The sequence below is a fragment of the Pundamilia nyererei genome, unplaced genomic scaffold (assembly GCF_000239375.1).
Source record: "Pundamilia nyererei isolate P.nyererei 1_Seehausen unplaced genomic scaffold, PunNye1.0 scaffold00157, whole genome shotgun sequence".
Lineage (NCBI taxonomy): Eukaryota > Metazoa > Chordata > Actinopteri > Cichliformes > Cichlidae > Pundamilia > Pundamilia nyererei.
Genome location: NW_005187558.1, coordinates 465,847 through 488,817, shown reverse-complemented (window position 1 = coordinate 488,817; position 22,971 = coordinate 465,847). Strand labels below are relative to the sequence as shown.

At 40.7% G+C, this 22,971-nt stretch overlaps 1 protein-coding gene across 5 annotated transcripts in view; it reads right to left on the bottom strand.

Annotated features, from left to right (window-relative positions):
* Positions 1–22,971, bottom strand: part of man1a2 (mannosidase, alpha, class 1A, member 2) — a 138,078-nt gene that overhangs the window by 31,100 nt on the left and 84,007 nt on the right. For all 5 annotated transcript variants that reach the window (XM_005745265.2, XM_005745268.2, XM_005745266.2 and 2 more), the window contains exon 7: positions 1,839–1,933. In XM_005745265.2, the coding sequence (XP_005745322.1) occupies positions 1,839–1,933 (95 nt within the window). The remainder of the gene's footprint in view (positions 1–1,838; positions 1,934–22,971) is intronic.

Genomic DNA, 22,971 nt, shown 5'->3' with positions numbered 1-22,971 from the left:
AAAATATTAATAAAAGGGGTGTGTCTCCAAACAGCCATCTCTCTCCTGACAATTCCCTTTGTGCATATTCTCTTACATATGAAAAGTCAACATTGAAACACCTGTGGCTTTTAGTCAGGTGCGGCTAATGTATGTACAAAACAGGATTTTCCCCTGATTTTAGCTTGTGCGGCTAATATTCAGGTGCGCTCTGTAGTCCGGGAAATACGGTATCTATCTACTTAGCACTTTTAATTCTTATTCTTATTTTTATTTTCATGTCTATTTTAGCGTAATTTATGACAGTATATTTGCACTGAAGCACCGTAGCAATTTCCTAATGTTGTAAACCTGCTCAACATTTGGCAATAAAACCCTTTCTGATTCTGTTTCTGATAAAACACTGCACTAAATACTCAGTGTCAGACAGTATTTTTTCTACTCTTACATCTGTATGATATCGCTCACAGGGGATATTGCTAATACAGTTAACATAGACACACAGCTCTGGCTGTGAGCACCGTCTACCTGCTGGTCAAACCTTCTGTCTGCAAGGAACTGTAAATCACAGCAAAGCTGACCTAAACCGAGAGACAGGGAGACTAAAAAGTCTAGTGTATAACCATTATGTATAAACCATTTCAGGTGGCTACATCATGAAGCTCACTGAGAGAAGGCCAAGGGTTTGCAGCGCTGTCAAAGCAAAGGGTGGCTACTTTCAGGAATCAAAAATGTAATGTAATTGAGAGTTATTTATCAATTTATCAAGGTTTAAATTAATAATAATAATAATAATTATAATAATACATTTTATTTGAGGGCACCTTTCTAAAGCCCAAGGTCACCTTACAAAGGGAAAAATATATCAATAAAACATAAGATTAAATTAAATGGTTTCCCTGGATTTTAAGTGTTCAATCGGGTGCTCAATAGGGAAGGCGAGAAGTTTATTATTAGCCTGCTTTATCCATTCCAGAACCAGTGCGTGCTAATGCTTGCTTGGGATTATTGTCCTATCAGAACACCCTCTCAGCTGAAGGTGATAAACTGGCTTCCCTCTGAACTTTGACGTTGGTATTCCAGGTCATGACAGGCTTGAGTCTTCATAGCTTCTAGGTTGTTCCTTGAACATCTTAACTAATTTCCTCTGATCTGAGGGTGAAAGTCTAGCTCTTCTTTCAGACAAAGTGGTGACACATCTAAGTAACACGTATTTAGTTGTTTGAACTGATGCTCAGTGTCTGTAGTTGTTAACAAATTACTCCATCAAGCTTCTGGAGTGGTGTTTCTAAAGCCCCAAACTCAACCATATTGAAAATGTTTGGACTACGCTTAAATGACGGGTCAGTGCCAAGACACCAACCATTTAACTCCACCCATTCTGCCAAGAAGAGTGTCAAATATCCAGACAGAATTATGCCACAAACTTGTTGATGGCTATCTGGTCAAGATTCAACTTCCAGAGTGGTTTTTAACCAGATATTAGTGAGGTTACATGTGTCAATTAGAGATGATCCAAAACGAATTCAAATGTATGTGCTTTATTCTTGTTTTTTAAATTCATTAGAGATGTATGCTGCCCTAGAAAAAGAACACTTCAAAGTAATCAATAAAACACGTGACCATGACATTCGTGCTCGTGATGAGTGGATGTAAACTTCCAACCACAACTGTAGTTCAGTAAAGCAAACTTATATCTGTAAACTCTTCATTAGTATTCTGGTGAAATCTGTTAAATCTTGTGTAGTCTCAAAAGAAAACTGGCATTTCTGACCGTGTGGAATTTATTTCATACTCATTTCAGCGTTTAAGAGAACCTAACAGATGATGGGATGGTTTTTAGTGGTAGTGTCACTAACCTCTTAAGGTTGACCATGGCCCAGGGGATACCAGTGGGGGTGTTGAAGGCAGGAAGCAGCTTCTCAGCTAGCTGGACTGCCTTCAGTTTGAAAACCTAGAGAGTGTGAGAGAAAGGGTTCACGTTAAACATATACACTTCATTCATTTGCCCGGCTAAATGTTCGACTCAAAAACCTGACAAACACAAGCATAAAACAACTGCCAACGACCAAACAAATGCAGAATGTTGGATACTGGGAGAGACATGAGTGCTAAATGACGGCCACAGAGCTGAGCAGATTTTTGGAGAATACAGAAATCTTAATATATGCAAAACCTCCCTTCAAACTGTGCTACAGTTTGAGAGAAATACCGATATCTCTAGGGAGAAAACCTTGCAGGGCATAGGACACAGTCTAGATTTCTATTATCATGACTGGCGTCTAATTTCTACAGACTGATGCAGAGAAATGGACATGTGTTCGTTTGGAGATTACACAAGTTCTGCTGCTAGTTTGACAGATGAAGGCTCAGAAGCCCTTGCTGCAGCGCTTGTTCTTTTCTCAGCTTGCCAATCAAAGAGATAAAAGGAAACTAAGGTTATTCTACTGCTGAACTAACTGAATACCAGTAAATGCTGAAAGCTGAAAATGCCACTGTGGATGTTGTGAGTCAGCTCAGCAGCGACTGAGACGACAACATCTACTGAAAAGACCTTTTTCCAGCAGCAGGCGTTTACTTTCATCTGCGGTCAGTTGACATTCTAATAAACTATCTTACACATTTCACATCATATTTGAATAGAACAGAAAGAAGATGGCTTTTGTTTCCATTCTAAATTGCACAGGACCTTTATTTTGCTTTTGTTTCTGCTTGATGTCAGTGAGATGGGATATTCTTAATATGGTCATCTAAAGGACACAGATCCAGCTGTGAGAACAGAAGCACACCTGCAGAACGGGTGGGTGGTTGTGGTGGGAGTGTGGGGGGGAAAGTGGTGTAGTGTTGCAGGAATGCCAGTGAATGACGATGTTATGGCCTTTCAATAGTCAAAGTAAAGAGTGAAAGCGATTTATTTTTTACTCTAATTTTCTCTTTTATGCAATTAAAATAGTACAATTACAAATCCTCTTTGGGGGTTGCGTCAGTAAGGGTATTCAGTGTAAAACTCTGCTAAATCAAACATGCAACCCACTGAGGTGACCTCCTGTGGCAGGGAGGAGCCAAATGTAGCCTCTTTATATATTTTATTATAAGAGTCATAATAAATTTAATCTGCCTTGCAATAGTTTTACATCATGTTGTATGTCCACATATAACTGACACTAGGAAGTCAGACATGTTTTGGTGTGCACGGCTTTATGCACACAAGTTCAATCTCGTGCCCTGCCTGATTTTTAATTAAGCTACTTTAAAAAATTTTTTCCAACAGCCATTTTTGTAAGGCAACATTAAACATGGATGTAGCTTCTGGGTTGAAAAAATTAAGCCAATGCATAAGTGCCTAAAAACCTGCATTCTATCTGAAAACCACCACATGTCAATAACAGTTATTACCAACCTCGAGTGGTTGGTAATAACTCTAATAAACATTAACACAAGAGAAGAAGACACCCTACAATGAGTTGAAACATGAACTTGTTAGTTATTACTGCTTCAAAATCTTATTTGGTTTTCATATCTATCCATTATCTACTTTAATAGCAGGAAATTAACTAGGCTTATAATTCCTTTGTCTCTCTCTTTTCCATATTTTTTAAGAAACCTATATCTGACAACTGCATAATAAAACACGAAATTCTGTTTTTGGTGTGCCACCCCAATATTTTAGTGCCCCCCCATATGGGAACCCCTAAGAAATAATTCTTAAATAATTCTCTCCCTCAGACACTAAGACAGGCTTCGGTCTCATTACTGCATAAAGAAGGAAAGGATCCTACCTGTTGTGGCTCCTATCGACCAATAAGCCTTCTTAATGTAGACTTTAAAATCTTATCCAAACTGCTAGCAACCCGTTTGGAAAGATTTCTCCCTTCTATTATATCAGACGAACAGACAGGCTTTATTAAAGGAAGACATTCCTTATTTAATATACGGTCCCTTCTTAATATAATATACTCCAAAAATCATAGCACTGTCCCTGAGGTGGTGATCTCACTGGATGCTGAAAAAGCATTCGATCGAGTGGAATGGGGGTATCTTTTTGCAGTCTTGAGGAAATTTGGTTTTGGTGACAGTTTTATATCTTGGATTCATCTTTTATATACTACGCCACTGGCATCTGTTTGTACTAATGATGTGAATTCTGAGTATTTTACTCTATCACGTGGTACACGTCAAGGTTGCCCACTCTCACCTTTACTTTTCACTTTAGCAATAGAGCCTATCTCTGTGACTCTCAGAACGTCGCCTCTGTTTCAAGGGGTTATTCGTGGTGGTACGGAATATAGGGTTGCTCTGTATGCAGATGACTTATTACTATATGTTACAAATCCAACAATTCAAGTATTTCCTCTATAATGAAAATACTTCTGAGTTTTGGCTCTTTCTCTGGGTATAAGATTAATATACAAAAAAGTGAATGTTTTCTTATAAACCCAGTTGTAAAAGAGCTTAGACAGACAGATTTTAATTTCCATTTAGCTTCTTCAGGTTTTAGATATCTAGGAGTGCATATTACCAGTTCATTTAAAGCTTTGCGAATAGCAAATCTTAACCCTTTGCTGACCTATGTAAGGTTGGCTTTTCAAAGGTGGGCAAATCTTCCTGTATCACTTCTTGGCAGGATTAATATTATAAAAATGAATATCCTACCTAAATTCCTCTATCTTTTTCAGTGTATCCCATTGTTTCTACCTAAGTCCTTTTTCAAATCTGTGAATCAAATGATTTCATCATTTATATGGGCAAATAAGACCCCCAGGATTAGTATGTCCTCACTACAACAGGGTAAGCTCAGTGGGGGTCTTGCTCTGCCCAACTTGATGTTTTATTATTGGGCAGCCAACATTCAGAAGTATACCTATTGGCTGCCTGATCCTCAGGCGTCTTGGTGTTGCCTTGAGGCTCAATCATGTTTCTCTTCCTCACTCCCAGCACTATTATTTTCATCCCTTCCCGTTTCCCTGTTACGATTCACAGACAACCCCTGTTCTAATTGGCTCTCTAAAAATATGGTATCAATTCCGGCGTCACGTCAATTCTGTCTCTGCTTCTGCTCTGACCCCAATCTGCAAAAACCACCTCTTCCCCCCGTCCCTGGTGGACTCCTCCTTCCGTATATGGGCAAGAAAAGGTATCGAATGTTTTTATGACTTCTTCAAAGATAACATTTTTCTCAGCTTTAGTGACCTTTGTTCTTTGTATGATTTGCCCTTGTATCATTTGTTCTGCTACTTTCAAATAAGACACTGTGCATCTTCTATCTTGCCAGAGTTTCCAAATCAGCCTCTCAAGCCTTGGTGGGAAGACTTATTCCAGTTGAAGCCTCACAGTAAGGCTCTAATATCACAAATATATACTTTAATTATGGCATCGGGCAATTACTCAACCAAGAAAATTGCCTCGAGTTGGGAACAGGAACTGGGTCTTCAGTTTGTTGAAGGTTACTGGGACAAAGTAATTGACAGAATTCATTCTTCAGCCTCATGTGCAAGACTGTCCCTTATTCAGTTTAAGACGGTATACAAATTACACTTCTCAACATCTAGATTATCTAAAATATACCCCAGCATTCCTGACCTGTGCAACAGATGCAACACCTCCCCCTGTGATTTAACTCATATGTTTTTTGCCTGCCCGTCACTTCAATTATACTGGACTTTTTACTCTGAAGTGCTCTCTCATGTTTTGAGCATTACTCTCAAACCATGTCCACTAGTTGCCATTTTTGGTGTTTCTGAGGACGCCACCCTGAACCTTAGTCATAAGCAACTGGATATTATCGCTTTTTCACTGCTGGCACGGCGTCGCATTTTGCTGTCTTGGAAAGCTTCTCACCCTCCAGCCCGATCACTTTGGCTGGAAGATGTTATGTTCTTTTTAAAAATGGAGAAAATAAAATTTAGACTCAGAGGAAATGTTAATAAGTTCTCACAGATGTGGCAGCCTTTTATCATTTACTTTAATTCATTGAAAACACTTACAACAGACTGAACTTTTGTACCACAGGGTTCCCTTTTGTTATGGTTTTGGGAGGGAGTTGATTTTTTAAATAAATTTTTTTTGTTTGTTTGTTTTTTGTTGTTTTCTGTGCGTGGGTTGTTGTTGTTTTTTTTTCTTCCTTTTTTCTTTTTTCTGTTTTATTGTTATCATCCGAATTTTAAAGGCATAATTTGTTTTGATATATGTCTTTATATCGGTTGGTACTTGCTGCATTGGACCTGATATGTCAAATTACATGTGCAAAACTTTATAAATAAAGAGGAAAAAAAAGAAAAGAAATAATTCTTGAGGCGACACTGATCATGTCTGCTTTTTGCAACCAAGATGGCGACTGTGGAAACGCTCATCTCCAGGCTTCAAACGGAGCCTTGAGAAACCAGTGAGTGATCATGCTACCTACATCCATGTCTTATACAGTCTATGGCCAAAATCTTGGCTGCGTGTAAGGAAGACACGTTTGAAGAGTCAGGAGACACAGGTTAAACTAACATAGAAGAAAACAAACAAAGTGGAAAATATTGTAGAGCTTATGGTCTGAGTTGAAAAGATACAGTAAATGTAAGGACTTAATACAATATTATATTTTCAGTTGATATGCCCACTACTTATGGTAAGCTACATTAAAAATGCTGTATAACAAAAATGAAGTGTTGTGCTTTGCTCTTTCTTTTTTTTTTAACCTCATATTGTACATTGTGGAGGGTTAATAATAGCATCTGCATGGTTACAGTCATATACGAAAACTATCATTCACTGTTACATGCCATGATAAGTGGCACTGCTGCTGTTCTTTTTCTCTTGTCTTCCAGGTGTAGAGCTTCCACCTACTGGTCCATTCAAATTGAACTGGTACGTGTTTATTGGCTGATCTGAGCACAGTAAGCCAATTACACAACATTCAGAATATAAAATCGTGCAAAGTTAAAACAGTTAATCAAAAAAACATGATTATTGAACATGTGTGCTTATAGGAGGTGGAAAAAATATCATCACAGAGTCAATAAATTAATTAATAAATCAATGAAGTTCATGGAGTATTTGCACCAAAGAAATCCTATGAACTTAACAGAAGTTTCCACAATAATCAACAGAAACTGGGAGGTCTGGGTGAGCTGATATGGAGCGACTCAAATCGGATCTCACTGCAGCACCTTAGTAAAGTGTGAATGGCAAACATGTTGCCAGTAAAAAGAAAATGGTTCAAGAATGCCAGGCCTGTAAAAAATTTCAATTTCCAGTTTTGCAATGTGTATTTCACTCATGGAGGACAGTTGTGGGACAAATGCCCAAAGAGGCCTTTATATAACTAGTAGACAGCAGTGCCACTGAGAGAAGTGGTTCAGCACAGGGCAGACGGAGGCTGATTCATCAACACAATCTGTCAGGGCTGAACAGTTTTATAGAGAGACCAGATCTATGGAAAATTCCTGCTGTCTCACAAAGTAAGAGGGAGCAATAACACATGCTGGTGTTTGCAGAATACTTAAGCAGCCAGGGGGACACTGTACAGAAGACTTGGAGGTCAAACTGTGGAGTTAAACATGAAACAAATAGAGACAAGGGGAGGGAGAGTGGGAATGACGCCGTCAAGCCGATGCAAAATAGGCCTGCATATGAACAAGATATGAATTGCATGAAAGGAAATGAAGAAAATTTACTCAGAAGGCTGAGAAGGGATGAAAGAGGCAGAGAGGAAAAGAAAGATGAAAAAGTAGGCTGGTATAGACGGGACCACACCCAGAACAAGACTATCACATCTCATCTGAGGGCAGATGCTGTCCAACCAGTACTGGTGGGATTTTTTATCAAACAGACTGAATTATCTCAAACCAAACACACACACTACAAAGTAAAGGAGGACGGCTGACAAAATAAACTGAGACCCAGCTGAGCAACACTTATAAATGTGTGCAGATTTAAGATTGTCTCACAGTACAAGTAGCAACTTAAGTACTTAGAGGGGAGGGAGAAACTGTACAACTGAACCATGTTTGTTCTGTGTGTTTGAAAGCTTTCTTCAGAGACGTTGCACACTGTAAATGTGACTTTTACCTTCCACAACAATAAAGACTATTAAGGGCAACTTTGCTATTCTATGCCTCTTCTACACACATTAATATTTTACAGTCATACTGGTTTATTTTTAAAACACCAAATAAAACTATAATTTCAAGCAGGTACACTGTACGCTTTAGGAAACCTATGACACTAGCAGAAAATGATGGCAGTGTTGTTTCACCGTGCACGGTGTGTAAACAGCCGGTTAACTGCTGGGGATCACTTACAGAACTGTGGGCGTATGTGGAGCTGAAAAGCTGTTTCTTCACGCAGTGATAATGGCACGCCTATATTAGCAATTCCTATGGAGAGATTTGCCTTTACCTTCTGCACCCGACTGACTTTTTTTTTGTGTCAGGTTGTGAAAGTTGCACTGTGCATGTACTCAGCCGTCATAAACCTTTCCATCTATCCGTGGCCTGTTGGCTGGGTGCACCGAGGCCCTTGACAAACTTTTATTGGCAATCTTGCTGCTGATGCCATCAAGCAGGAACAGGAGCCAAACGACCCACCGGGGAAACAGTCAGCCGCGTTCACAGATAAAATTGGACTCTTTATGATAATCATTTCCCTCCACTGCCTCCATTTACATGCAGAGCTACAAGGAAAAAAAATGTTAAGGAAAAGCAGCCAGAAACCAGATAGGTTTACTTTTCTAACAGACAGCACCAAAGAGAATCAGAGACAGATGTAGTGTTTCTGCTTAATAACTATCCGTACATTTGCCTGACTGATGCATTGCTACACTTAATACGTGTAATGTTTGAGCCATTTTACTTGTTTTGAGGCAATTAAGCCTGATTTGAATCAAACTTTGTCAATGACTGCATTATTTAGTGAAAGTCATGTGGACATTTTTGGTACTAAATTTGTAGAAAAGTATGACAAGTGTAGCTTGATTATCTATTTATCACTTACAGTATATGAAAGGTTGTTGTTGTACCAACAGATTACATAAATGGGGCCTGTTTTGCTCTTTCCCAGCTTCATATTTTTAACCTAAGGTTCTCCCAGAGTTAGTAAAAATTATCATACTAAATACTGCATGACTTCCAAACTTCTTGATGTATGCTCAATCATCTAGGTAAGTAAATCTCCAAAAGTTGATTCTGTTCATCTGGATGCAGCGTTTTGTGGGAGAAACGTTTCGTCACTCATCCAAGCGACTTCTTCAGTCTCAGCTGACTGCAGGTTTCCCCAATCTTATAAACAGTACATTTGCATAATGACTGAAACCAGCCCACTGAAGGGACAATGGGCTGGGAGGTCAGTTCCTTAATCTTAATTATGCAACTTCTCATGACCATTGATCAACAACCACTGATCAAAGCCCACTGACCAAAACCCACTGATCAATGGCCATGAGTACCATTCACAGAGAGTTGGGGAATGGCTACAATCACAGCATTGTAAGATGGTCACAGATGTACCCTTAGGCCCCCTCCTCGATTCAGAGATGGTCTTTCCCTTTTCACGTATATTGCCTCCTTGACTCCGCGCTCAAACCAGCGTTCCTCCCTGTCACTGTGTCCTCATCCTTGAAAGAGTGTCCACTGGCCTGTAGGTGTAAATAGACTGCGGCGTCCTGGCCTGACGAGCTCTTCTGTGTTGTGCCATCCGCTTCGCCAGAGGTTGTTTGGTTTCCCCGATGTATAAATCCTGGCAATCCTCCTGGCACTTAACAACGTACACTATGTTACTTTGTTTGTGTTGGGGGACTCGATCCTTGGGGTGGACCAATTCTTGGTGCAGCGTGTTTTGGGGTTTGAAAGCCACAGAGACCTGGTGTTTACAAAAAATGTATCTCAACTGCTCCGATACTCCTGACACATATGGGATCACTACAGGTTTTCGCTTGGGCAGCGGTTGTCCTTCTCTCCTGGATCGGCTGGAGCTTTCTTTAGGTGCCTTTCCAGCTTTGACAAAAGTCCAGCTGGGATAACCACATTTACTCAGGGCCCTCTTGATGTGCTGTTCTTCTGCTTCCCTGGCTGCTCTGTCTGTGGGGATGGTGTTTGCTCTGTGTTGTAGCGTCCTGATGACACCCAGTTTGTGCTCCAGTGGATGATGAGAGTCAAACCTTAGATATGTGTAGGTTTACGGTACATGTCAGCGCTTAGATGTCCCCCATTACTTATGGAAATCTCACAGTCTAAGAAGGCTAACCTGAGACTTTTCATATCCTCCCTGGTGAATTTGATGTGTCAGTCCACTGAGTTAATGTGATCCGTGAAACATTTCTCCCACAAAATGCTACGCCCAGATGAACAGAATGCTTGCTTGCTTCTGCCTTATATACTGCATTTCCATTTTTGCTTGCATGTCTCATTTATTCACACATAGTTGCCATTTTCCTAGCAAAATACAAATCAAAACAAAACAATGAGATGTGACTCAAGACCTTTGCGCAGTACAGAAAATAGAGAGCATAATAACAGGTCCTCTTCAACGGAGCAACAGAACAAAAAGCCTCAACATTTAACTGCCCTCGAACAGGTTGCTGAGAGATTTGGCATTAAGTAGCTCCAAGAGCGCGTCCTCATTTCGTATTCTTCATGTCTACTGAAAGTTACTCAACCTCAACTTTGACATTCTGTCCTATTCTCCAAATGATTACTTAATTGTGAAATGTACCACTGTTACATCATCAACAAACCAAAACGAGAACCCTGCGTCCTCACTGCAGCGGAGTACCCAGAAGGCCTATGTGTATCTATTCTTTTGACATCATATTTACTGTAGCAAGGAGACAAGATTAGGATATTGAGAGCTGTGAGGTAAAATCCTTGGGGAGGATGAACCCAGACAGTGTGTTCTCTGGTGTTTCCCAACTTGTTTCTGTCATTCTCCCTCCAGGGCTGACAGCTTTAGGGTCCGGCCTTTTAAAATGCATTACAGAACGCCTCGAAAATCGACCACTGAAGGATGTACTCACCCAATGAACACACACGCACACACGCAGATGTGAAACACACAATCTATGGGGGGGAAAAGCGCCAAGGTCAGGCAGTGAATTTAGGTCTGGCACATATATTTTGTACCTGAATAAAAAGCTGGAATGGCACTATGCTAATTTGAACTTATCACTGATATATCACTATGAGCCTTTGCTTTATGTTAGTTGCCAAGTAACAAGGCATTGTTGTACAGCAAAGATATGGGACAATGTGGAGACAGTGATGCCATTACATAGTTAGGTAATAAATCCTGGGGATCCTTAAAAATACTTGCTGGGTTAGTAGTGCCCTGAGGATGTGCGCATGTTTGTTTCAGTGGGTCAAATTCACAGAGAGCAGGTTCACGGTATGGCAGGAAAGGCTGGAGGTTTATAGGGGGACACCAGCTGGTTTTGTGGTCCTCGTGATAGACATTAATGCTGCTGGTACGAGAGGTTTCATTCTTACTGGGACCAGCTGTGCTAAGCATGTGTGCAATGGTCCTGTATGCCCATTTGAATGAAACTACCTGCCAAATGGGGCATCTATGTTACATCCTAGGGACTTGGAAAGCTGCTTCCACCACTCAAACACGTCTTGAACTCGGTCAGTGATCCAGTTATTGCACATGGGGATATCAGTTGTAAGCTGCAGGCAGCTGGAAGAGACTAGCATCACTGCAAAGCACTCTGATAGGAGATGTCAGAGTATGATACAGAAGCACAGTGTGCACAAGTACAAAAAGGAAAAAATATAAAACATATACACAAAAACCATGAACAAATACACAACGTATAGCTTTAACTTTTATATTTGGAATTTAAAAAATGCAGCTGTCATCGATAGGTGGCAGAATAACATCTAGAACCAACAGTTAAGCCATTAGAAAAAACTGGAACCTCCCACTTGGCCGAGGCCTTTCTGTGCAGAATTTACATGTACTCCCCATAGGAGCTGGTTACCCCACACAGCCTGGAGACATGCTTGTTAGGTTAATTTTGTGACTCTGAGCTGGCCATAAGTGTGGATGTGGGATTGGATGTGGCGACCTCTCCACCTCTAACCCTGCCCCTCGCCCTATAAACACTGGCATAGGCTATATTCACCGACCATAAAGTGGTTAAGCAGTTCAGATTGATGACAGTAGCCCATCCATTGAGAATAATAAAATGATGCTAATATTTGCGCAGTATTCCTGCTAGACTTTCTATCCACTGCAAAGGAAAACGCTAAGTTAGACATCTGTGCTGGTGGAACAATCTTTGCTCTCAACATAAAAGTCTTTAATCTGATGAAAAAGGACCTTCACTTTGTGTCCAAGCATTTTGAAGGAGACAATCTGTCACATTACTATGAGTGCAATGAAAGCTCCTGATGGCAGGGAAGCTAGTCTTACACAAACAATTCTCCTGCTGATGAAAATCACCCCTGCACTGCCTGAAAAGCACAGGAGGACAGGCTTTGACCCAGTCCTCCTCCTGGCGATATCAATAAGGCTAAGTGAAAAAAGCTAAATGTTCCACTCCATGCAATGTTGTAGCAGCTGGTACATGAGCATTGCCTCTGAAGTAACTGCCCTACATCACAGCAGGGTCTCTCTGCATTCCTCTTTCCTATATGTTCCCCATAAATATGAACCAGTGATACTTGCCCATTTAAATGTGATATATGGGAAATTCCACTGCAAAAAATAAATGATCAAACTGCCCTGTGAAGATTAACTCTTCATTTAGGTCCTTCGGTAAAAGGATAACTACGCATCACTTACAATACTAATGCTATTATAGCAAAGTAAAATAAAACTAATTTGTATCATTCAGCAGGTACAGGTATGATTAATTATATTAAGCACCAACTCATTCCCCAGAGGTCACTCTCTGAAAAGAGCTGCTGTACAATTAAGCGCTTGCCTAAATGACTTAATAAGATCAACATTTCCCATACTGCGATACATGCAGACACACACTCGCTATATGCAAGAAGATGCACACAGTCTCTGGTGTAAGCAGTGGGCCACAGTTGACATGTAATGGAGCCTCCTAAAGGGATTAAGGGGTAGACTGTGAAATGTGCTGAATGTGCCTGCTTGGTAAGAAGGGGCCTGGGGGCCAGCAGGAGAGACAGGATTAAGTCACCCCCACCCCCCGTGTGTGTGTGTGAATGGTTACAGTGTCATTTCCATACTTTGTCTTGCCACTTTGCCATCACTTGATCCATTTGCTTATATTGTTTTGCACCCAATGGGCCAGGATCAAAGGCAGAAGGCACAAAGATGAGCTGCTGCAGAGAAAAACTCAAAGGCCATCATCAAATTGGCTCCGTGACAACTTCATTTGTTGCCATCGGAGTGAATCAAACAGACTGCCGTCAAATGTGACACATTATCCATTGAGCATTAACTGAAATGCTGCACTAATGCCTTTAAAAAGAAGCTATGACTGATGAGTTACTCTGCCTTCATCGGGTCTTGTTCTGGTGTGTCGTCCCACCTGACGCATTTAAATAGTCTCCACTGTATTTAGTATTTAGCTCAAAAGGCAATTCTTTGTCAAATGTTGCCATATTTTCCTGGAGGACAGCTAAAAATAGAACAAAGCTGACTTGTTTTTCCTATACAGGAAACGACTGAATGAAAATCAAAACGTCAGACAGCCACAAATAGCTGTAACTGGATGTTATGGTTATGTGATGTTTAAATAAAGCAAAATTTCAGATAAGCTTCTCGTGAAACTGAAGCACAACTTTCATATGAACTGTACACCTGCAAGTCTTCACTATTAATTCATACAGACATATCTTTCCCCCCCATTTCCCCATTCTACATCCTTCTCTTCTTTCCCTCATTAACTTAATTCTTTTAGCCTCTATCCCCTTTCTTTTCCTGTCTTCACAGCATGGTCCATTTCCCCACATCTTTCTGCTTGTCATCTCTGTTACCAAAATCTCTCACTCTTTTTCTGTCCTCCACCCCTCTTTGCAACCGTTTCTCTCATGTCTCCACAGCTCTCTGGTTTAATCTCATTTGGGCCAACCTTGTTCTCCTTCTAGCTCCCTCCTCTGTTTGAGGTTGCGCTTTTCCCCCTCACTGATTTGCAAGTTTTGTTTGCAGAGAGAAATGCGTGAAGCTGTATTCAAATTTAAATTTCTCTCCTGTTTGTTACACCATCTTGGTTTCCCTTCCCCTCCCCTGAAAGTGTGCGTGCCTGCTGGCACAACAGCAGCCAGTTACTGAGCATGTCATCACAGCAATATCTGCAACGGAGAAAAGGATTCTTGGGGGAAGCTAGACAACTGCTGCTAGAAACAGCTGGGGTGGCCTCGATATGCACTGCTATCTTATGGTACCGAACGTCAATATTGATGCTACTTAACTTGAATCCAGTATATCTGCAAAATATATATATTGTAATCATTTTTTAAATCAACCTTTTTTCAGTGTTTTACTATTTCTTATCATATAAATGTATTCCATGTGATTTTGTGCAGAGTGCATTATGAGCCCCACTAATGTCCATACATGTGCTGTCCAATAATAATGAAAACTGTATGGCATTATGACATAGTCATAGATCAAAGTCTGTAAACGAAAGATGGCTACAGCTACTTGGTTTGAAAAATAAAGCTGGTGAGAAGTGCCTGAAAGTTGGCTTTGCTTGTAATGACCAGCAGAGGGCGACTCTTCAGGTTGTAAAAAGATGCTGACGCTGGGTGAAATCACCTGTAAAGAGTGTGCTGCACTAAAAAACTGATTGTAATTTCTTTGGTCACAAACAAATTGCAGTGGTTTGAATGTAAAATGGTGATTTGTTTGCAAACACTCACTACTGTACTCTCTGAGCTGTAATGAAATTTGGTCAAGTGGAACATGTCCTTGCAGCTGCAACCAACACATTTCAAAAGGGAAGCTTTTACGTTCAGGTGAAAATTCTCTGTTTCTGATTTGCATTGCACTTCACAGTCTCATGACCACTTGATGAACAGTTTGCAGTCAAGTTGGTGTCTTCTATAAAACTACGGCCAAGCACGGCAACCTACCAACCTAAAGTAACCACAAGCAAGTTTTCAGTGCAGCGCTGTACACCTATTTGTGATCAATTTCACAACATTGACTGTGACTATGCATTTCCATCCAAATGGTCGCTAACCAGGCTCTAGGCCTGCCTGCCTGACACCTATTGGGACTGAGTGACCTCATCGAGGCTAAAACCATGTTATAAGTCTACAAGTTAGTTTGGTAAACATATTTATCCCAGTTTGACACGGAGATGAACCTTCCAAATCTCACGGTTTTAGCACACATACATACACGTACTGGTCAATTCTTCTGTGTAAGTCTGTGCGTCTCCATTAGTCTCAAAACTGTTCCTTCAGTATGTCACCGTTTGAACAGTGCACTCAAATCACATTTAAAAGCAATGTTCCTCTCAATTTAAAAACCAGCAACCAGATGCAAAAGTGACTCCTCCTAACAGCAAGTGCAAAAACACACTGAACTTGTAATTGTGTAGTTGTTTTTAACTAAATCTGAAATTTAGATTTTGATTGACCTACTGTGTTGTACAAGGTTAGCATGGTGTTGTACCATACCTTGTCTCTTAACGCCAAGCATAACTAATGTGTTATTGACAAAACCACAACAACCTCATTATGTTAAATGTGGCTGTCCTAATAAGCTCTTTTTCTATTTTTACCACATCATCTGCAACGCCTAATATTCAACATTAATGAAAGGAGGTTGTTGTTAATGAGTGGTTTTTTTTTTTAATCTTAGACTCACCTGATTTCAAGTTTGCTCCATTTGTGCATCTTAGTGCCAAGTACTAAGATCAGGGCAGCTCATTCCTACAGTCAAACAAACCCTCCCTCTCCAGTTGACCCCCTGTGTAACCAACCCCCCTCCTGCTGGGCAGCACAGCAACAGCAGCCATTCACGGAGAGAGAGATGCCCCCAATTTGTTTGATGGGTTAAATGAGGTCAAACAGGCAGCCTATGAATACTGGAGTCTGCAGAGCCTGGACAAGAAGCAGCTTAGCTCTACATCAGTGTGCAAACAGAGAGTGAGCAGGAAAGAGGTGAAGACTGGGGCAATGATGGAGAAATGTGAAAAAACTGGATGAAGGAGGAATCTTTCAGGGATGACGTCTTATTAGGTTTAAACTAATGTGTCTTGGTTGCAGATACAAAATAAACAGCATGTATGTAGGCACATTTACTTGTCTCCCATCCATATTTAAGTTTCTGTCCCCTCCACACTTCTTTTGCCTGTTTTTTTCTTGCCATCTTCTTTCTGCCTCCATTCTAGCATTTCTTCTTCATTTGTGATCTCTCTCCATTCGATCTCATCTGCCTTCTTCCTTCTTTTTTGCTTGTGTGTTAGATTTATCATTTGCCCAAAAACCAACCATCTCTCTTTTCCTAAGCTTCTTCCCTTCTTCAATTTTCTTCTTCTCTTCCCTGCTTTTTCTGCCCTTACCATCATTATCTCAGCCCCTCTTCTGTCTCCACCACCCTCAGCTTCATTTCATGTTCCACTGCTGTCATTCTCCATCTCTTTATCTCTTTCCCCTCCCTCCACCCATTCGCTTGTCCACAGGGTGGCTATGGCCGTTTATGCCTGCAGAGACTTCAGCTTTTCTTTTGGATGCTCTCATCTCATTATCCTACATTACAGTGCTTTGCTTGCTCCCCCTGACCTTCTCCCTTCTCTGTGCAATCTGGTGTTCCTTGCTCAAATCATTCCCGTCATTGGACTTTTCCCTCCACCCTCTCCCACTACATTCCTTTATACCTATATCGCCTCCACTTTTCAATAACATCTAATCTTTACCTCTTTCCTGTTAATTCCCATTTTTCTTCCATATGACTTCATGTTGGTTTTTGTAACGTATGCTTGTTTAACTGAAACTCTTGCTACCTAGCTTCAAAGGGACAAGAGAGAGTAAGTAAGAGGGAAATAGTTTTCTTTAAGAGGACAGATTTAGAAAGCTTAATGGGTTTATAAAGAAGCACACATGGGCAAATTATTTGCATCCTTTTAAACACAGTAAAGTACTGCATTTAATTTTGTTTTACAACAACAAAGATATATCCTATTGAAGGCACAGGTAAAGGCAGTTAACTTCTAAGTCCTTTCCCTGCTTTGGTGCTTCAACCTGTTAAATGATTAGCAACATAAAGAAGCAATCTAGAACTACAACTCCACTATTTCATGATTTTATGAGGGCTATATTCTCAAAGTTCTAAAGAAACTCAAAGACATGACAGAACTTGTACAGTTGTAAAGAGCATTGGAGTCTCCATGGCAGATATCACTTTCATCGATAAAATCTTTGATCTAATCTTGCCTAACAAGCAAAGGATCTCTGGTTCGATCCCGGGAGGAGGCATAAATCCCTTTGGGCATTCATCAGGAAGGGCATCCAACCTAAAAATCTGCCAAATCAAATATATATGAAGCTACACACTGTGGCAAACCCTGACGAATAAGGGAGCAGTTGGGAAAAATTGCCCCGTCTAGGAGATACCAGCTGTAAAAATGTCTGCCTTCTCTTAACTATAACAGAATTGAAAGACGCTTGGCATTTAGATAAAAATATCTGTCTTCAGACATCATGAGTGATTTAGTCACATAAATGAATAGTTTTCTAAAATCTATTTTTTCTACTACCACACTTAAGTTACACCCACCAACTAAAAGATGCTAGCTAAGGCCTCAATCGCATAGAGAACAGTTGTCAACCGGTTACGACAGGAAATAGACAATGGTCACCTTCAAAGGGAAAATTGTGCGTTACTGCAGACTACAGTCTACAGACAGACTACTACTGCTGCTGCTACTACTCTGCAGACTACCTCTACTTTTAAAGGTTTTTGATGCAGGAAAACGCTTCCTGCATAAAGTGGAAACGACAAACTTGTTTCACCATTTAAGCAAAAAACAAAACACACCAGCCTATGAAGGAGATGCTAGCAGCTGGTGATGTGCAACCCCAGAAAATAAACATGTGAATGCACTGGGCAACAGTTTTTCTAAGTCAGCAGAAATTACTCACTTGAAACAGCGTAATGTAGTTTTGAAGCTATATCATCCACCACTTAGCGAGTACTCTGCAAGTGTTTTCAAACAATGACTGGCAACCACAGAAATCTACTTCAGAGCATGTAATTGCAAGGATTTCTCTCAGTGCACCACTGGATACATCTTTGTGACCCATTTCACCCAGCAACCACTTACTCCCTAACAATGCCTGACCAGTGGGGTCACTGACTGGTCTCTAGACCTACATGACTGGGGCTTAGCGATCAATTTCACCTAGCGTCTGTTAGCAACCACGAGCAACTTGCAACTATAGTCAGGGAATACTCCGTTTTAATAACAATTTTTATCTTTACTTTGGGTGTTTGTAAAAATGATCAGATGATCATATTTAATAATTTTAACCTTCCCTGAACTACACTTAGAGACAGGACGAGGAGTGCATGTTACTAAACTATGAATGACTTCACCATCCAGTGGGTCACACTGGACTGTTTGTTGGACTGGGCCTGCAGGCTGTATATTTACACCCTCACAAAGAAAATCCAGAGGAATAAACATCATTACAGGCCAAAGGGGAAAACACACATTTGATTTTAAGGTGAACTGGCCTGTTAAGTTCCCCTCGCTAAATCAGGTGCAAAAAATTGTTGCAAGACTCACTACAGGAGCAATGGGAAACAACTTTGCATAAATGCAGAGAAAACCACTGACCTGCTTCAACACCACTATAACACATACACTACACAGTTTATTTAACTGACAGCAGAGGCCAGCACTCTGTTACGCCATACACAGTCTCTAAAGCCTTAAATATCCACTGTAACAACCAGACACGGTGTTTTTTGGCAGGTATAATACCAGGCAATTGTCATTTTAGTGTGAGTATAGATACTATGTTTCAGTGGTTTGTTTTCTTCAGTACAGTAAAACTGCCAGTGCAATAGGCAAGTTTGAAAAAAACCTAAAAAAATAAATATATCATACATAAAAATAACTCAGCCATACAGTCATATCTTTGTTCTTGTGTTGGAGCATTTTATTTTCATACTACTTGCCAGTGAAAGTAACTGATGACTTTGCAGATTTATTAGCAACTTCACACAGCAGAGGAAGAAGCCGTCCTCCAACTGTCAGCAGGGCTGCAGCCATAGATTATTTTAGTAATTGATCTATTCCCCCCAAACAATTCCTTCAACCTTAGTATTGAAAAATACTGGTGGCCGCCAGTGCCGCCCTTCAGCCTCTTAGTAGAGACACCTTGACCTTGAGGTCGACTTAAAGTTCACTGTGATTCTAATTTGTCCAAGTTATCTTAGTGGTAACACCTATGGTAGCAATTTTAATCCTACTTTCTCGAGTTATTGCATTCACAAACTTGGGTGTCCAAACTGCCTGCCTGGTGGGGTGATGACTATAGCCACGAGCCTTTTATAGCTGAAGGGTAAAAACCACCATAAATACCAAAATTTATTTTTCTCCTCTTTCTTGAGCTGAAAATGTTTCAAATTTATATCCAATTATAAAAGGAGTCTATGTGAAAACCGCTGATTCAATTGTTTTTACACTGGGCTGGGGTATTGCTGGATACATAAGGATGGGGCAGTGTCCAGTCTCAGCAACATCCTTAGATACCATGGTCACCAAGGGATGCTTGGTTGCCTCACTAAAGCCCTTTTTCTATTAGTACCTACTCGGACCTGCTCGACACAACGTGAGGCAGTACGGCTCGTTTTCCATTACAATTGAGTACCGATGAATGTGTTTAACTCACTGGTCGTGTCCAAATTCATGAGCTGCATCCTCCTGAGGCCGCATTTGTAGACCGATTACGTCACAGCGACGCGCCGAAGGCTGTCCAAATTCGTAGACTCCTCCGAATGCAGCCGACAAATGCGTGCTCCTTTTCCCGAATTTGAAGGATGGGTTGGGTGTGTCCTTCATGGCCTACCATATCCCAGAATTCATAGCGCGGCCCAGCCAAACTCCAGTTTCCAACAATGGCGGCCGCTACTAAGTTTTAAAATTACTCTTACTAATCTTTCTGGGTCACAAAATAAACTTTTAACATATTTTCAGGCGAGAAAGTAGCTGTGTAAACATCAAATATCTGCTCGGTTTATCAAGATATCCCATATTTGCAAAAGTGCTTCGACGTTTTCAGAGGCGTCTGCTACCCACCAGCTCGACAGCTAGCCGGGAGCTCGAGGGTTACTGATGCGGCCGAGAACGGCACAACTCCCGGCACATCATTTTCAGATCACCGCGGACTTTTGCTGCTCGGGTTAAACGTAATATATAAGTCACTTAGACAACCTAAAAATGTTATTGTTGGGCTTTTTTCAGTGTTTTGTTTGTTCGTGAGTAAATCGGTTTGGCTGAGAAAGTTATTAGATTAGATTAGATAAAATAAAACTTTATTAATCCCCCGGGTGGGTTCCTCCTTGGTTTTTACACAGCTGACTAAACGTCAAACAGAAAACTGATTAAACAGAAGTATGAGACGGTCGAGAATTTACGCCAGTGTCCTGTTATATTTTAGATAGCAAGAAGCAGACGGCCGAGTTTATTAAACTCCACCGAGACAGCGGTGACGCAGATCTGAAGGCTGGACCGTCCAATTTCACGGCCGTTTACTTCCGGCCTACCCGACCTTCTGAGGACCTGGCCCACGTAGACCGCGAAGGCCGGGTCCTCAGGAGGATGCAGCCCATGAATTTGGACACGACCACTATAGCAATGTAGCCAAACTGACATCATTTGTACGCGACATGAACACTAAAACAAAGGTGGCTGTTACTCCCCTCGAGTCGTAATAAAGCTCAACTTGTTCTTTATGTTTTAACTGACATTTATTTCGGACAGGAGGATTCTTCGACATGCCTTAACATGTAATGATGTCCAACCACAGCTGATACAATGCCGTCAGAACTAAAAAGAAATACAAACTTAAATGAATATTCTTAATAAAGCCCTTAAGCATTATATATGGCGAAACATTCCAACAAAACAATCAATAAAATACACATTACACCTCACACTGCGGTAATTGCACGAGAATATCACGCAACACTAGCGTATTTACATACAACGAAAATAAACAAAAGAAAACATTTACCTCATTGGCCTCACTCCAAGGGAATAAAACTTTAATCCTTACATCGTGGGGAGGTCCAAAAAAGGCACTCTTTTATTTACTTACTGTGGACGTGCAAACCTCGTGGCTCGTCTCTCAATTAGCTTGCTGAGTGTGCCAGCCAAAAAATACCCTCTTAGCAACAACAGACTGAACTATAGAAAAGGTTCCTATCTAATTGCACAATTAGCAAAAATAACACATTTAAACATATAAATCCAATGAACAAAACATGAATTACTATTGATTTATTTCTTAATATGTCAACTACTAATTGTTTCAACCTTACATATCTAATAAAATGAACTTAAATGCGAGAGTTGCCTATGACGGCAGCTACAGTGGCAGTTGAGGCCATTTTATACCTGCTGCTCGGTTTGTGGCTTTTAGTCAGACTCGGGGACATTTGGATTGCTTGGAAATCCTGTTGAGTAGGCACTAAAAAAAAAAGTACCTTGTGCCAGGTACTATGACCTAATAGAAAACTCTAAAATGAGTGTCGGGCCGAACCGAGCCAACCTGAGCAGGTACTAATGGAAAATGGCTCTAATTGCAGCCAATTCTAAATGAAAGTGTACACAAAATATAATTTATATCAAATTCCTTTAGAAGAACAGACAAACAAGAGAGAAGCGAAAGATTGTGGAGACTAGTGCAGACAGGCGTTGAGTAGAGTAGGACAAAAAGAGTGACTAAAGACAGGAGAGGAGAAGTTTGGAGGACATAAGAGAAAAGGAGTAGAAAGGAGAGTCTAAAAGAATAAAGCTGGGGACAGACGAGGAGTAAACACAATCCATCACTGCTGCACTGTTTCCACTCTCTCAGGCAAACACCTTCTGAATGTTGATCTCCAACCCTCCTGCTCTTTGTTCTTCTACATTTGTCTGCTGCACCTTCATTTCTGTCTTTATCTGTTTCTCCCTGGCTGGCTTTTATCACTTTGGTTTTGCTTTCTGTCCTTTATTCAATCTTCCTGAGTGTTTTCTCAGATTCTCGTTTTGTCTTTCTCGTTACCTTGTCTGTGTTTATATCTTTTGGGACTGCACTGTTGGAGACTGACAAATACAACCAATAATAACTAGGAAGCCTTATCTGACGAGGCTGCCCTTGGTCCTCTTCCACACATATTACATCGGTGGGTTTGTTTTGTAAATTGCTTGTATTGTTTTGGCTTTTCCTACTTGAGCTTCTTGGAAATTTAGAGATCAGAAATTTGCACATGGAGGTTACCCAAAGAAAAAAGAGCAAGCATGGTGGCTTCTGAGGAAACTTCAAAGCTCTCAACGTGACAGGAAGCTTCTGCAACGCGACAAAGCCAAATTCAGCTCAGCAATGTCTTATATTCTTGCCAGCTGTCCCAAGCAGCAGCATGCGTTTCTAATATCATTACCCTCTCATTTCCTGTATGGCCCAGTCTTGCTGTTCTGTGATGCAAGGCAGACTCAACCTGAAGCTGCGAGTCTTCATAACTTACTGGTCTGAAAATAAAGCCAAAGTGAGCATGCTTTAAATCTGTTTTTTAATGGCCGGGGGGACTGCTGTGGTTTCAAATGTCTGAATGTATAGAAGTCAACAGGAAAAAATGACTCCTTAGATGCCCTGATCTATGTCCTGAAAAAAAGCCAAAGCGCTCATGATCTTAATCGCTATTACAGCCATACTCAATGGGTTTTTTTGTAAATTACAGTCCCCACTGGTGTCCAAAGTGATAATAATCCTCACTGCCACCCCAAACCAAGGTTTCCAAAAAGCTAAGATGGCAACAGCAGACGCTCAAAGCTTCAAAAACAAGACACAAACCAGATGATGTCCCAGTGGCTAT